This window comes from Myotis myotis, unplaced genomic scaffold (assembly GCF_014108235.1).
Source record: "Myotis myotis isolate mMyoMyo1 unplaced genomic scaffold, mMyoMyo1.p scaffold_m19_p_4, whole genome shotgun sequence".
In the NCBI taxonomy this organism is placed as follows: Eukaryota; Metazoa; Chordata; class Mammalia; order Chiroptera; family Vespertilionidae; genus Myotis; species Myotis myotis.
The window spans coordinates 48,123,861-48,140,515 of NW_023416346.1; the positions used below are offsets into that span (position 1 = coordinate 48,123,861).

The 16,655-nt window shown below is 40.4% G+C and overlaps 1 protein-coding gene across 2 annotated transcripts in view; it reads left to right on the forward strand.

The window, feature by feature from the left end:
* LHFPL1 (LHFPL tetraspan subfamily member 1) overlaps nt 1-16,655 on the forward strand; it is a 70,820-nt gene that overhangs the window by 13,439 nt on the left and 40,726 nt on the right. For both annotated transcript variants that reach the window (XM_036303946.1, XM_036303945.1), the window contains exon 3: nt 9,140-9,238. In XM_036303946.1, coding sequence (XP_036159839.1) covers nt 9,140-9,238 — 99 coding nt within the window. The remainder of the gene's footprint in view (nt 1-9,139; nt 9,239-16,655) is intronic.

Genomic DNA, 16,655 nt, shown 5'->3' on the forward strand with positions numbered 1-16,655 from the left:
AATTGGTTAGTAGGCAGTTGATATGTGTTTTTTAGCCTCCATTTTTATTACCTTCTTCTGCCTGCAGGGTGTCCACTTAAGAATATTATCCAGGTCTACTTTCCAGGGGCAGCAACATATATTCTAGTATTACTGCTTCAAAATACACTTGATTTTTAATAGCCCTGATATCAGAGAACAGTGATCTAATAAACACCTACACACAAGTGCTAATTACAAATAAGAGTTTAATGTAAAGTCCTCAACAAAGAAATACATCTAATAGTGAAATGCTAGGTACCAAACAGACTGTAGATAAATGCTTATTTGGCCCACATATAAGGCTATCCCTGTCTGGTAGCCATTAACAGTCAATCTAGATTTTTTATGGCCCTGTCTTATACTATTTATCTTTTCCCTCATTCAAACTCCCTCTAAATTAGTGCTGGTAAACCACGGATGTTGGAATTGTATGAACGGGCTAGGAAAGACCAAATACCAAATGGCAACCTGCAGGAAGGCAGTGGGAGAAACTTAATTTGAATTGTATAAGGTGAAAAAGCAATTTTACACAGACAGGCAAATATATGTATGAATATGTGAGCTATGTTTTACACCTGGTTGAGGCACTGGGAAAAAGTGCTGATAGGAGCTATTGTTGAAGTGGGTTGTTTTTCATCAAGTTTTGAAATCATTATTTAATTCGTTATCATTCTCATCTCCATTAGCAACACAGTGTGAGCGACTGTAGCCAAGAAATTTGGATCTCACTTCTGGCTCTTCCACTAAATTGCCCTGTGACCATGGGCAAATGACAGTGACCTCTCCTGTGTTCACTTCCTTTCTTTCCTTGAATTTGTTCACTGGCAAGATAGCCCAGATCCCAATTTTCTTCCTTTTTTTTCCAATTACTTGTTCAGGTGGTCTTGGAATGAGATGGTAGTGATAATCTAAGTCAGTGATTCGCAACTGGGGCTGATTTTTTTTTTTTACCTCCTTTCCCTGAGACACCTAATAATATTTTTGAGACATTTTTGGTAATCACAATTTGAAGAGGGTGCTACTGACGTCTAATAGGTAAAGGCTAAGAATGCTGTTACATACCCCACAGTGGACAAGAATAAAACAGCTCCCCATTTCCAGCAACAAAGAAGTAACTGGCTTAAAATGTCAATAATGCCTAGGTTGAGAAACCCTGAGCTAAGGTATCATGGTTTCCTGACCGGCTTATGAAAAGCACCAGATTCTTTTTGCTGAATCACAGTTAAGGTGATGTTTTCAGGTTCTCTCTTTACTCAGACTCATTGCAAAAGTTTGAAATTTGAATTAACATTCTAGTCTCCCCTATCTCTGAATTTGTTTACTCATAGCTATTAATGGTTTTCTGGCCACACTGGCAATTCATTAGATTGTTTATTTCTTCCCCTTGAAAACCATGGTATAGAACTAATTACTAAAGCTAGTCTAAGCCAATGACTTAATTAATCCCCTTTAGGGGCTCCCTGGATATCACAAATAAACCTTAAGCAGGTTCACCTTTCACTTACCTGTCAAGAGTAAGGGGTGGTCCTTGAAACTCATATTTATAGCTCTAGGACCAACCTCAGCGCCAAGCACAGAGAAGGTTTTTAAGAACTGTAGAAAGAATGAACACATGCTAAAGCAATGTCTAGTGACTGTTGGAATAAAATGGACAAATGAGAGCTGGGTTCATTCACATCCTTTCCTTTTTTCCAGGCTTCCATCAAGGGTGTTAACTTTCTGAGTTCTCTTCTGACCTGAGAGTGACAAGTTAGCCTCACTTGCATTTCTAAGAATTTCTGGCAGAGGCTGAGGAAGTATTAACTTGTAGGAATCAGAACTTCAGTAGCAATAACCTCCATCAGACTCCAAGAATTAACAATGGCTCCTACTCCAAGCTTGAATCCTATCTTGGGCTTGGCTGAGATGTTTACAAAACCCTTATGGTTCTATATGTGACATATTTTAGTTGGGCCCACTTCCTAGGTCTAGAAACTCAAAGGAAATTGTTGAGGGGACATGTGGGTAGGTAAAATAGAGATTTAGACACTCATGGACTGAGTGGGGAAGAACTTTGGCTAAGTGCATATAGGGGGAGTCAAAATAGTGCCCTTTTCATCCCATATGATTCTGCCATTCTATATTCCTCATTGACCCGTGCTCATATGAGCATGGTCACAGTATTTACACTGAGATGAGGGTCTTTAAAATTTAAGAATAAAATGCCATTTGACAGTAGTCATGGAAAGAGTCAAGACTCAAGGTGTGCTATAAGGTTTATCCCTTATATTGGACAAGGGAATGAATGATATTGGACAAGGGAATGATATTGGACAGATAACTAATTTTCCAGTTTCCATATCTGTAACACCAACCAACTAATAGTCATTACCACCTACATTTTAGAAACTTATGCCTGTTAAGGTGGCATCAGATGTGAAGGAATGGTGAAAACTGCTTGGATATATCATATTTTCTAGGAGTCCTTTGGCACATGACTATTACCTAAGGCTCTTTAGAGATCTCAGGTCTGACTCCTCAAAGATGGGCTCTACTAGTGGCAGACAGCCAAGCCTGACTCAAGAGAAAGAGCTGCGGGGGATTTAGTTTAAACTTGTTGTTCAACTGAGGGGAATTGATTTTGTTGCTCCAGGCCTGGCTGATTCTCGGCAGCTAGTGCATTAACCGAAATACATTAGGGGGAGGAGCCAATTTGTTTCAGGTCTGGTTTATCTCTGCCAGACCCCAAACCACTGAAGAGATGGAGTATCCATTAAGAACTATCTCCTCCCCCTGCTTGACTCTTATTCCCCAGTTTGGCGGCTTCCCACAGAGATGAGCGGTGGGAAGTGGGAGAGACAGGAAGAAATAAAGATCTGCTTGACTGAGTCATGCTCAGCAAGGTGACCTGATGGGGCCCTTGGGGCCCATTTAACTCCACCTGCAGCTGATCCAGCTGGACAAGCCTGGGGTCCAGAGAGCCTTCCACTGGGACCTTCATGCCCTGCTCCAACCGGTGAAGGAAACATCTGGTCAGGAGATTATTTCAGCCCTGGGGATGCTGAGGTTTCCAACCAGCTGGCCCCCAGCCTCTGAGAACAGGGTCATTATTCACATTCCCCTGTGGATGTATACACAAGATACTTGTGAATTATCCTTTATCTTCAGTGAGAGCTAAACAAAGAAGAAATAAGTGAGAAGTAAATATAAGGAACTTCTTGGCAGGACAAAGTGTAAGATCTTGGATCGGGTTGCTTGAGGGAGGCCAAGAATCTTTCTAGAGTAGAGAATGTATCAGAATCACCTGGGGTGCTTAAATGATGTGGATTTCACACTTTCCCATTCTGATATCCACAGCAAAAGGTGGAAGGCATATTTTGAAAAATCTCCCTAGTGACTCTGATGTATATTCTGTGTTCCCTTTCCCCAACCCAAGTAAGAACCACCACCCTGGAGATTATTTATACAATTTAATACACTCAGACCAGCACCCGTGTTTTATTCTGTGCTACATGCTTCAGGCCAGATGAAAATTGCCACTGGAAACAGATCACTGAGAACTTGATTCGAGGAAAGGGCGCTATTTTTCTAAAAACCATTTCCTGGAAAGTCCTCCGAAGTTTCACCAGAAATTATTTAACTTATCCTTACCAGGCTGAACAAGGATTATAAAAGTGGCTTTATGTTTGGGAAAATGTTTTCAAAGAAGTTAACCTGCTAGCAAAGACTCAGGTACAAATTGAAGCAGGGCAGAGAATATGGTTCAGGGATTCTGATGCTCAGCTCTGGGCTTTATGCACCAGTGCTACTGATTTTTCTTTTTCCCTTTGGAGAAAAAAATGCTATCACAGTGCTTTGCAGAGTGGTCCATGAAGCACTTGTCTAAGTATTACCTGGGGTGCTTGTTAATGCAGCTTGCGTAGGGCCATTCTAAGACCACTGAATCAGAACTGATGCCGGGCACCCTGCGTTTTATACAACCTCTCATGCTGATTTATTTTTGAAGTGATAGTAGGAAATATTTCTGATGTATGTACCACTCAGCGGAAGAAATAGAGTTTTACCAATACAGTTGAAGTCTCCTTCCTATCGTCATCATAGTCCCTTGTCCCCACAGCAAAGGTAACTACTGTCTTGGATTTGTTATTTATGATTCTCCAGCAGATTCCAGTACACATAAAAAGTTGAGAACCTCTGCTAAGTTTTGTTTTAATATTGCTTTTAAAATGGAGTTCCCTTTTCTTCTATGCCTGCTTGTACATAAATATCCCTCTATCTCCCAAAGGCAAAGTCAAATTCATCTTTGCTGTGAAGCCTCCACTGATCTACTTTAGAAATCTCTAGCATCACTGCAATGTCTTATAACTCTGACTGAAAATATTAGGTCAAAAGAATGGAAGACCTGAGTGGGGGAGTTCCCAGGAAAGGGAAAGCTGAGATATAGCTGGAGGGTAGATATAAATTTTCCACTGTGTTTGAGTTGAAGTTGCTACAAGAGCAATAAATTGAGCAAATTAATAGCAAACTAACTCATACTAGGCTTCTGCTCAGGGTAGTAAATTCAAAGTACTAATAACCATATTTGGACAAGTATTTATGGATTGGGTCGGGTAAGTAACAAAATCACTGCACTCTCAAAAGTTACTCTTGTGAATGGGGATGGTTACACCCAGTGAGGAGGCTTTCCCTGGCCAGAGACCAAATTTAGGCATTTGTCTAATTGAGAATGTGCAACTGGGAAGGGGTTACATAGATGCTGCAATATGGGGAAGTAGTGATTCTGGCTGCAGGGAACCTTGAGGGCAGCAGGGATGTAGCTGCAGGTAGGGTTCCAAGATCTGTTTGAGATTGTGCGCCTGAGGGTTTGTATTGGTGTTGAGGTTGCCACAAGGCCCAAAGCTGAGTAAAGTATCCAACTCTGGGCTTCTGCTTGGTCAAAGAAGTGAATTCAAACTATAGCAATTATGTCTGGGGAGAGCATTTGGTATATTTTGTGCAAGTAGATTCTTGTGAAGGGAGAAGTTGAGGAAGGGAAACAAAATGGTAAGCTGCACATGTGCAGTAGGGGAGTGAAGAAGGTAACATATTCTAAAGGGTTTTCTCTCCCCTCCTATAGAGAAGTAGCCAGATGAGCATAATCAGTTGAGACAGACTTCTCCAAAGGGCATACATGGTTCAAAGGGCAGTACAACTGGGGATGAGCAATGGAACACAGAGAAGTGGGAGCCAGGATTTCAACTTCTTTGCCACCAGACCCCCATACTTCTAATATTTGTAGTGGTCATTTTCTTTTTTGGTTGTTCTTGTTAATTCTCACCCAAGGATATTTTTTCATTGGTTTTATTTAGAGAGAATGGAAGGAGGGATGGAAGGTGGAGGGAGAGAGAGAGAACCATCAATGTGAGAGTGACACATTAATTGCTTGCCTCCCACATGCGCCCCCAACTGGGGCAGGGAATTGAACCTGGGACCCTTTGGTGAGTGGGCTGATGCTCTAACCACCAAGCAACAACACCAGATTACTAGGGTACTTTTGAAATGTATATTCCTGAGCTGCAGTTACTGAATCAAATACCTGTGGATGAGGCCCCCAAATTACATGTTATTCATTCATTTATTCATTTATTCATTTATTCATTTATTTATTTATTTATTTATTTATAAATATACTAGAGGCCTGGTGCACAAAATTCGTGCACTCAAGTGGGGTCCCTCAGCCCAGCCTGAGCCCTCTTGCAGTCTGGGAGCCCTCAGGGGATGTCTGACTCACCTCTTAGGCCCACCGCTGCACTCGCCAGCCATGAGCCTGGCTTCTGGCTGAGCAGCACTCCCCCTGTGGGAGCACACTGACCACCAGGGGGCAGCTTCTGCATTAAACGTCTGCCCCCTGGTGGTCAGTGCGCATCATAGTGACCGGTCATTCCATCGTTTGGTCAATTTGCATATTAGTCTTTTATTATATAAGATTTTTTATTGATTTCAGAGAGGAAGGGAGAGAGAGAGATAGAAACATCAGTGATGAGAGAGAATCATTGATCAGCTGCCTCCTGCACGCCCCCCGCTAAGAATCGAGTCTGCAACTTGGGCATGTGCCCTGGACCTGGAATCAAAAGGTGACCTCCTTTTTCATAGGTCAATGCTCAGTCACTGAGCTGCGCCTGCCCAGCCAATCATTCATCATTAATCAGATACCTGCTTTCCAGAGGTTCTATGTTAAATGTTAGTTTCTGCATCCATATTTGTGGCAGGTGACCACTCCATGACCTTTGGGGTAGCACTCAAGTATCATGCTCTCTTGGGTGAAAGTAGGATACTCACTTGAGATCTCTCACTGAAAAGGGAATTTATTATAACATAAGGAAATTTGAACTCAAAAGCCATTGGGAATCACTGGAAAGTGCTACTGCAATCAGTTTTCTCAGATTGCCAAGATGTTATATCTACTCATAACTTTAGATTGAACTTGGCTTCAGCTTGACACAGACTTGATTCTACCTCCTAGTATCTTTTTCTCAACTTCTTCTGTATCTGTTAACTAACTTAGCATTTCTCCTCCTCCTCCTCCTCCTCCTCCTCCTCCTCCTCCTGCTTCTCCTGCTCCTCCTCCTCCTCCACTGTCCTTCTCCTTCTTCTTCTTCTTCTCGCTTCTTCTTCTTCTTCTTCTTCTTCTCTTCTTCTTCTGTCTTCTCTCCTTCTCCCTCTCCTCCTCCTCCCCTCCTCCTCCTCTCCTCCTCCTCCTCCTCCTCCTCCTCCTCCTCCTCCCTCCTCTCCTCCTCCTTCTTCCTTCTTCTTCTTCTTCTTCTTCTTCTTCTTCTTCTTCTTCTTCTTCTTCTTCTTCTTCTTCTTCTTTAATATAGCATTTCTATGTTTCTTGATTAAAACTTTCAGAAACAAGAGCCTGGTCCAGATCATGTCTACATGCCAGGTTATGATGTCACTGATTACTGGCCAGCTAATAAATTTTATTGTTTTGTATCAGATGCCAATACTAGATCCAGTTCACTGTCACCACAGGCATGGTATGGGGAGGTCAGAGGTTATAAAATGTAAACCTAGGCAGCAGCAAGACCTGTGGATTTTGCATTTACCCTTACTTAGAAGGCAGTGCTCACAAGTATCAGATTGGTATTTCTGGTTGGAAGAGTAAGGTTATCAGTAAGATCTCACAAAGTTTCCCTGTAGTGACTAAATGAACTAAACAAAGTGGAGATGAAGACAAGGGACACAGTGGAAGGTATGGGAAGATAAAGAAAGGAGGCATAGCCCTAACCAGTTTGGCTCAGTGGATAGAGCATAGGCCCTACAACTGAAGGGTCCCAGGTTCGATTCCAGTCAAGGGCATGTACCTTGATTGTGGGCTTGATCCCCAATAGAGGGCATACAGGAGGCAGCTTATCCATGTTTCTCTGTCATTGATGCTTCTAACTTTCTAGCCCTCTCCCTTCCTCTGTGTAAAAATCAATAATATATATACATTATATATATATATATATATTACACTTGAAACCTATATCATTTTATTAACCAACTAGAGGCCCAATGCATGATCATTCACCGGTGGGGTCCCTCGGCCTGGCCTGCGGGGATTGGGTTGAAATTGGCTCTCCGACATCCCCTGAGGGGTTCAGGATTGCCAGGCTGAGGGACCCCACCAGTGCATGAATCTGTGCACCGGGCATCTAGTATGCATATAAGATCTTTGGTTAATCCTTCCTGCCCTCCCCCCTCACCCCTTTCCTCTGAGATTCATCAGTTTTTCCATGTTTCTATGCCTGTGGTTTCCACTCCTGCATTGAGTGTCTGCCCCCTGGTAGACAGTGCACATCATAGCTACTGGTCGGCCAGTCAGCCAGTTGGCTGGTTGCTTAGGTTATATATCTATATCTATATCTATATCTATATCTATATCTATATCTATATCTATATCTATATCTATATCTATATCTATATCTATATCGATATCTATCTATCTATCTATCTATCTATCTATCTATCCCCAATAAATTCAATAAAATATACATAAAAAGATACAAAAATAATAAAGGAGTAAGATACGGAAGTGGTCTTTTTGGCACTCAAATTTTTATAAACAGTTAAGCTCAGTGTTTAATACTTACAAATTAATATACTGACCATGAGGAGGTTTTTTTCAGCTTTAGATTTGACTTTATATTTTTTATTTTTTAAGTTTTATTTTATTGTTTAAAATATTACATATAGTATTACATATGTCTCCCTTTTCACCCATTGACCTCCCCCCAGCCACACCCACTGCCCAACACAGGCCCCCACACCCTAGTGTCTGTGTCCATTGATTATGCTTATTGTATATGCATGCATACAAGCCAGTCAGAGAAAGATAAATATCACATGATCTCACTCATTTGTGGAATATAATGAACATTATAAACTGATGAACAAAAATACATACAGACACAAAGAAGCATTAAACAGACTGTCAAACTTCAGTGGGAAGGCATGGGAGGGTTGGGGGTGGGGGTAAGAGATCAACCAAAGGACTTGTATGCATGCAAATAAAATATATATTTTTTTTAAAAAAAAGAAAGGAGGCATGTTTAGCATGAATTTGGAATGATTTCTCAGATGAAGTAATTGTTTCTGGAAGAGGGAGTGTGGTGCCTGCTCACCAGGAGAAGCCTATGCAACATGCATGCTTTGTGTAGAGTGTAGATCTAGTCTGGCAGCTGGTTCCAAGTTACAGAAATCATGACCTACCTTCAACTCCTAGGGACCTAATTTATTGTTAGGAAAGGCTGAATTTTTAGGAAACAGTATTAGTCTCTATATTGTGACTCTGTAAATCTGACCAAGATAGAAGGAGAGGCCAACTTTGCTTTGTAAATCATTGTCAAAAATATTTCGGCTGTAAAAATTACATTGCCTTGTCTCAATTCCCAATACTGCCTTTTATAAGTTGTCCTCTCTACAACTCGCCACTTATGGCATGGCAAAGATACCCTTTTGATTTGGGTAGTGTTATAGACATTTAGGGTAAAAGGGGAGAGGTAAACTCTGAGTGGAAAATGCAGAATTTGAGCTGAGAAAATCTAGAGGGAATATTGGAGTGACACAAGACCTATTTTATTTTTTCTACCTGTGTGTATGTTTTTCTTTCTAGGGTTGCTGATAAGCTCAGGCTGTGCATTATACCCCTTAGGATGGAATAGCCCGGAAGTAATGCAAACATGTGGGAATATCTCCAATCAATTTCAGTTAGGTAAGGTGGCCTGGGCAGGATGGCAATGGTGGTTCATCTGTTTTTCAAAGTGCTTTACATCTTGAATGGGCCTCTGCTTGCTAGTGGTGCTTGCCTGAGTCTCTCTCACTGTGATAGCTTGTGAGATGTGGTGGCTTGGCCAGATTATCTGGCCTTGCTAACTCACAAGGAGTGGACATAAATTCCACTTCCTTGACTATGTCTCTCCACACCCTTTGTATAATTTTACCCAGAGTCTTATTACCAGTTTGGGGCAACCCTATCTACAGTGGGATTTCAAATGCTTGGAGACTGATGATCTGTCATCCTCTGAATAAATCCTACTTCCTATTAATATATCGTTCTAGGCACTTTTTTCAAAGACAAATCAACAGTATCTCTTCTTATTCTCCACTGAGGATATAACAAAGGTTAATTTGGTTTTCATCATGCATTAGGAACCCAGGTTGAATATTGGGAATTGTTACTGGCATGTTACAGACATTGTTACTTTGGCAGTAACTGTTAAGTATTAGAAGGAGTGACAGAAATAGCTCTTGACTCTTCTATGATTGCCAGCTCTCAATGAGAATGGCTTAGATTTACTATTGTGAATAAGGAATAGATTGGGCTCTAATCGGAAGACTTAAAAATATTTTTCTAACTTTCCATGATGGAAGAGAATAAGAAGGGAAATATCTAGGGTGACCCATGGCCTATTTAAAACCGCTGCAGTAGGCTGAGCAGGGGTCTTACCACAATGGTGTTACCTGATAATGAGGATGTCTCTCCTTATGTTGGGGTAATTGGAACTGCAGTGAAGTAAAGACACACCCATGGAGCCTGCAAAGGGTTTCCACGCACACGATGCAATTTACTTCGTGTGGCATCTGAAGAGGGTGAGCAGAGCCTTGGAAGGGCATGAGGTCTCCAAGACCAGGGGCTGGAGGGAAAGTGTGTGCCGAGAACTCCGCACCATGAGTTACAATCTATATATATAAAAGCCTAATATGCTAAGTGTCCGATTGAGAGGTCAACCAACTGGTTGCTATGATGTGCACTGACCACCAGGGGGCAGATGCTCCGACCGGTAGGTTAGCTTGCTGCTGGGGTCCGTCCGATCGGGACTGGGCAAGATGGAGCCAGGCACGCCCTGGACCGCTCCCTCGGTCCCTCCTGTGGTCCCTCCCAGCCAACTGCCCCGATCAGTCCCGATTGGGACTGGGCAAGATGGCCCTGATCGGCCCCAATTGCTGGCCAGGCAGAGGGACCCAACCCGTGTACAAATTTCATACACCTGGCCTCTAGTTGATATATAATTCCCATACCATAAAATTTTTCTTTTTAGAGTGTATAATTAATGATTTTCAGTATATTCACAAGGTTGTGCAATCACCACCACTATTCAATTTCAGAATATTTTTATGACCCCAAAAGAAATCTCCTACCCATTAGCAGTCACTCTCAATTCCCCCCTGTGCCTAACCCCCAGCAACCACTGTCTATATAGATTTGCTTATTCTGGACATTTCATATAAATGGAATCATATAATATGTGGCTTTTTGTGTTTGGCTTCTTTTACTTAGCATAATGTTTTCAAAGTTCATACACATTGTAGCATGTATCAGTAGTTTTGCTTTTCATGGCTGACTAATATTTCACTGTATGGCTATAACACATTTTATTTGTCTACTCATCAGTAGATAGATGGGGTTTTCCACATTTACACTATTATTAATAATACTGCTATGAATATTTGTGTACACATTTTTGTATGCATATATAGTTTGAAAAATTGACTTGAGGGAGAGAGAGACATCAATTTGTTGTTCCACTTGTTTATTTATTCCTTGGTTGATTCTTGTATGTGTTCTGACCAGGGATCAAACCCGCAAACTTGGTGTATCAGGATGATGCACTAACCAACCGAGCTATGTGGCCAGGGGCATATATACTTTCAATTTGTTGAGTATGTATCTAGGTGCAGAATTGCTGGGTCAAATGGTTAAGACTTTGAGGAACTGCCAGGCTATTTTCCAAAGTGACTGCATCATTTTACATACCCAACAACAATGTACCAATGTTCCAATTTCCCCAAATCTTCACCAATACTCACTTTCCATTTTTTAAATTATATCTATCCTAATGAGTGTGAATTAGTAGCTCATTGTGACTTTAATTTGCATTTTCCTTATTATTGATGATGTTGAACATCTTTGTATTTACTTATTGGCCATTTCCTTATCTTTTTTAGAGAAATGTCTATTCAAATTATTTGGCTAATTTTTTTAACTGGGTTATTTGCTTTCTTTTGTTGAGTTGTAAGAGTTCTTTATGTATTCTGGATACTAGATCTTTTTCAGATATATAATATGAAAATATTTTCCCCATTCTGTGGTTTGTATTTTCACTTTTTTATTTTCTTTTATTGCTTAAAGTATTACAAAGAGTAGTACATATGTCTCCTTTTATTTCCCCTTGACCTTCCCCCGGCCTCTACCACCCCCCAGTATCTTGTGTCCATTGGTTATGCTTATATGCATGCATACAAGTCCTTCAGTTAATCTCCTACCCGCTCCCCGCACCCTCCCCAGCCTTCCCGCTGTAGTTTGACAGTCTGTTCGATACTGCTCTGTCTCTGTATTTATTTTTATCAGTTTATAATGTTCTTTATTATCCACAAATGATTGAGATCATGTGGTATTTTTCGTTCATTGACTGGCTTATTTCACTTAGCATAATGCTCTCTAGCTCCATTCATGCTATTGCAAATGGTAAGAATTCCTTCTTTTTTACCACAGTGTAGCATTCCATTGTGTAGATGTACCACAGTTTTCTAATCCATTCATCTGTTGATGGGCACTTAGGCTGTTTCCAAATCTTAGCTATGGTGAATTGTGCTTCTGTGAACATAGGGGTGGATATATCTTTTCTGATTAGTGTTTCTGGTTTCTTGGGATATAGTCCTAGAAGTGGGATCACTGGGTCAAAAGGCAGTTTCATTTTTAACTTTTTGAGAAAACTCCATACTGTCTTCCACAGTAGCTGCACCAGTCTGCATTCCCACCAGCAGTGCAGGAGGGTTCCCTTTTCTCCGCATCCTCTCCAGCACTTGTCGTTTGTTGATTTGTTGATGATAGCCATTCTGACAGGTGTGAGATGGTATCTCATTGTTGTTTTGATTTGCATCTCTCAGATGATTAGTGACTTTGAGCATGTTTTCATATGTCTCTTGGCTTTCTGAATGTCCTTTTTCGAAAAGTGTCTATTTAGGTCCTTTGCCCATTTTTTGATTGGATTATCTTCCTTTTGTTAACTTGCATGAGTTCCCTGTAAATGTTGGGGATTAAACCCTTATTAAACCCAGAGATAACATTGGCAAATATGTTCTCCCATGCAGTAGGATTTCTTGTTGTTTTGTTTTTATTTTCACTTCTTTGATGATATCCGTTGAAGTACAAAATTATTTAATTTTGATGAAATCCAGTTTCATTTTTTTCTTTTGTTGCTTGTGCTTTTGGTGTCATACCTCAGCATATATTGCCAAATCCAAGGTCACGAGGACTATTTTGGCTAATCTTGCATTTCTACGTGAATTTGAGGTTCAGCTTGTCAATTTCTGCACAAAAACCAGTTAGGATTTTGATAGAGATTGTGTTGAACCAATGATTAGTTTGGATAGTATTGCTACTTTAGCAATATTAAGTTTTCCAGTTCATGAACATGAGATAATGTTCCATCGAGTTAGGTCATCTTTATTTTATTTTGATGATATTTTATAGTTATCAGTATACAAGTCTTAGTGGCTTTGTAAAATAAATTCTTGATTATTTTTATTGTTTTTGATAATATTATAAATGGAATTGTTTTCATAATTTTATTTTTGGATATCATTGTCAATGTATAGAAATACAAATGATTTTTTTATTTTGACCTTGTATCTTGCAACCTAGCTGAACTCATTTATTAATTTTAATGATTTTTAGTGGATTACTTAGGATTTTCTATATACAAGATCATGTCATCTGAGAATAGATATAATTTTACTTCTTCCTTTCCAATTTTTGTTTCTTTTGTTTATTTTCCTTGTCTAATTACCCTGGCTAGAACCTCCAGGGCAATATTGAATATAACTTGTGAAAGCACACATTCTTATTTTATCCCTGATCTTAGGGGGGTAAAGCACCCAGTTTTTCACCATCTATGTTTTTTTACATAGATGGTTTTCATTACATTGAGAATGTTCCCTTCTATCCATTCTTAATGTGTTAATGTGTATTCATAATGAAAGTGTCAGGCCTGCATGGCTCAGTAGATTGAGCATTGTCCCATACACAAAGGGGTTGCTGGTTCTATTCCCAGTCAAGGCATATACCCGGGTTGCAGGCTTGATCCCCAGTAGAGGGCATGCAGTAGGCAGCCAATTGATGTTTCTCTATCATCAATGTTTCTATCTGCCCTGGCTGGTTTGGCTCAGTAGATAGAGATTCTGCACACAGACTGAAGGGTCCTTGATTTGATGCCAGCCAAGGGCACATACCTCAGTTGCAGGTTCAATCCCCACCCCTGATCGCCAGGTCAGGTCAAAACTCCTGAGTTAGGCAACCAATTGATAGGTCTCTCTCACATTGATGTTTCTCTCTCCTCTCCCTCTCTCTTCCACTCTCTCTAAAAATATCTTCAGGTGAGGATTTAAAAAAAGTGTACTGAGTTTTGTCAAATGCTTTTTCTTCAGCTACTGAGATAATCATATGAATTTTATTGATTGGTTTTCATATGTTAAAACAACTTTGCATTTCTGGGATAAATTACCATTGGTCATGCTGTATAATCCATTTCATACTTTTCTGGATTTTGTTTGCTAGTATTTTGAGTTGAGGATTTTTGCATCTATATTCATTAGGAATATTGGTCTGTATATTTCTTTTCTTATGATGTGTTTGTTGGACTTTAGAATAAGGGTAATATTGGCCTCATAGATTGCGTTGCTCTGATTCTACTTTGATTAATGTAAAATGCCAAAAGTTAAAAATTAGATACATGATTTGCATGTAGTCATTTGGCAGTTTTCTGCACTAATCAGCATCCCCAGGAACCTAGTTTGCAAAAATGAAATTTTGTGTGTGGCTGTCTCTGCCCCAAGTTGATGGCCTTCAATTGTGTTTATCACAGGATCATTAATTTTCTCTTTCTTCTTTTACTAAATTTTTTGTTATTGCTTCTCTCTCCACTGCATTCTCCTCCTTTACTTACCTTTCTCTTCTGCACCATGTGTCTGCCCAAGGGTGCTAACTCCCCTCTCCTCAGAGCACTGGACAGTGTTATTCTATGAATCCTTATGGATAAAGGTATTGCTGAATCCTGCTTATCAAGCCCTCCTAGTTCTTATTTTGAAAAATCTTTGCATTCTTCCAACTGCCTAAGTGTCTCTCATTCCTCTTAGACTCACATTTCCTGCTGCTCATATTCTCCAATTACATGTCCCCACATTTACACCTTAATGGTTATTGTTGAAAAGAAGAAACAAACTGTGCCATCCTTGGCCCCTTTCTGGTCAGCTGTCCAAACATAACTGTTCCCTTAAAAAATAGAGGTGATCCAGGCACAGCAGAAAAAACATAGAGTAGGATTTAAAAGATTTTTATGATGTGCTGGTTATGCCAAGTTTGTAAATATCAAGGTTCGGGAATGCCATGCTAGAAGTACATCTTTTCTCTCCTTAAAGCTTTCTTTAATACTCTAGAGATTCTGGCAGTGTGGAAGCATCTTCAACACACCTTAGATATTTTTGGGTGGATGAACAAAATAAAAAGAACATACATGAAATGTCCATTTTACAGTCTTTGTTTCTTTTTCATTGAGAGGCAGCATGGTATACTAAAGGAGCATAGGCTTTGGAGTCAAAGATCTCAGTTGGTATCCAGGCTCTTTCGTCTATGTAATACATGGCGGTAAAGTTGCTTGATATTTTTGTCTCAGTTTCCTTATCTGTAAATGGGGGATAATACCTGTACCAGTGTTTTTACAATGAAAAGAAAAGGTATATTAAAGTACCTAGCATAGTGTTTGACTTAAAGTATATGTAGGCTTCTTTAAAATATAGAGTAGAATGTGCTGGAGGTGGGGTGGGGTGGGGTAGACTGTCATTTGATGGCATTGACTTTAATTCTGCTGTAGGCTCTACACTCTATGATGCATTCTTTATTTTGTGAAGGGAGATTCATAGAGCCAAGAAAGACATGGACCTTATTTAAGGAACAAAGCTACTTACCCTGACTTTCTTGAGAGAGATGAAGGGGGTAAGAAGGACATTGTCAGTCTACCAAAATGGTTTTGAGAGTGAGTAAAAGAGATTTCTCACTCTGAGACTCCAAATGGTCTCCTACAGCCTCTGGTATAAAGGGGTAACACCCATGTCTTCAACTCCTCTTTTCCTAGGTCTCCATTCAAGTTAGCCTAAATCATCCACAATTATGATTTTTAGTCTTAATCTGAATTACCAAAGCTATAACTTGTATTAAAGCAGCAGTCTTGATGTCTGCATCTGATAGCCACAGATTCTTTGATAGTCTTCCCATAGTGAGGCTGGGTCCACCTCTAACCTCTCTCTCCTGAATTTGGGCTGGCGCCTATAACTGCTTTAATCAATAGAGCAGGGGTCCTCAAACTTTTTAAACAGGGGGCCAGTTCACTGTCCCTCAGACCATTGGAGGGCCGGACTATAGTTTAAAAAAAAACTATGAACAAATTCCTATGCATACAGCGGAGGCAAAAACACCTGGCGGGCCGGATAAATGTTTTCGGCGGGCCGCATGTGGCCCGCGGGCCGTAGTTTGAGGACCCCTGCAATGGAGTATGGCAGAAGTGACATCAAGCTTGTTCTAGGCCTAACCTCTGTAGAACATGTAGTTTCCTGAAAATCTGAGTCATCATATAATAAAATCTGACTGCTCTGCTGGAGAGATATGGAAAATTTCAGAGATAGATTTAGAGACAGAGAGAGTTCCAGCTGAGGTAAAATTTTCAACCATTTCTGCCAAGGCACCAGATATGTGATTGAAGCAGTCTTGGACCCTCCATAGTAGCCATCTGAATGCCACTGAATGACCCTAGTTAGTGCCAATTGAAGTAGAAGTATCACTTTGCTGAGCCCTGACAAAATTGTGACCTACAGACTCATGAAATATAATAAAATGGTTGTTATTTTAAGTTACTATGTTCTTGGGGTAGTTTGTTATTCAACTAGAGGCCTGGTGCATGAAATTCATGCACTTGGAGGGGGGGTCCCTCAATCCAGCCTGCACCCTCTTATAGTCCGGGAGCCCTTGGGAGATGTCCGCCTGATGGCTTAGGTCCACTCCCTGCTTGGAGAGTTATTAATGTTTATAGATCTCCCCCTGCAGTTGGACATCCTTAGCGCTGCCATGGAGGCGGAAG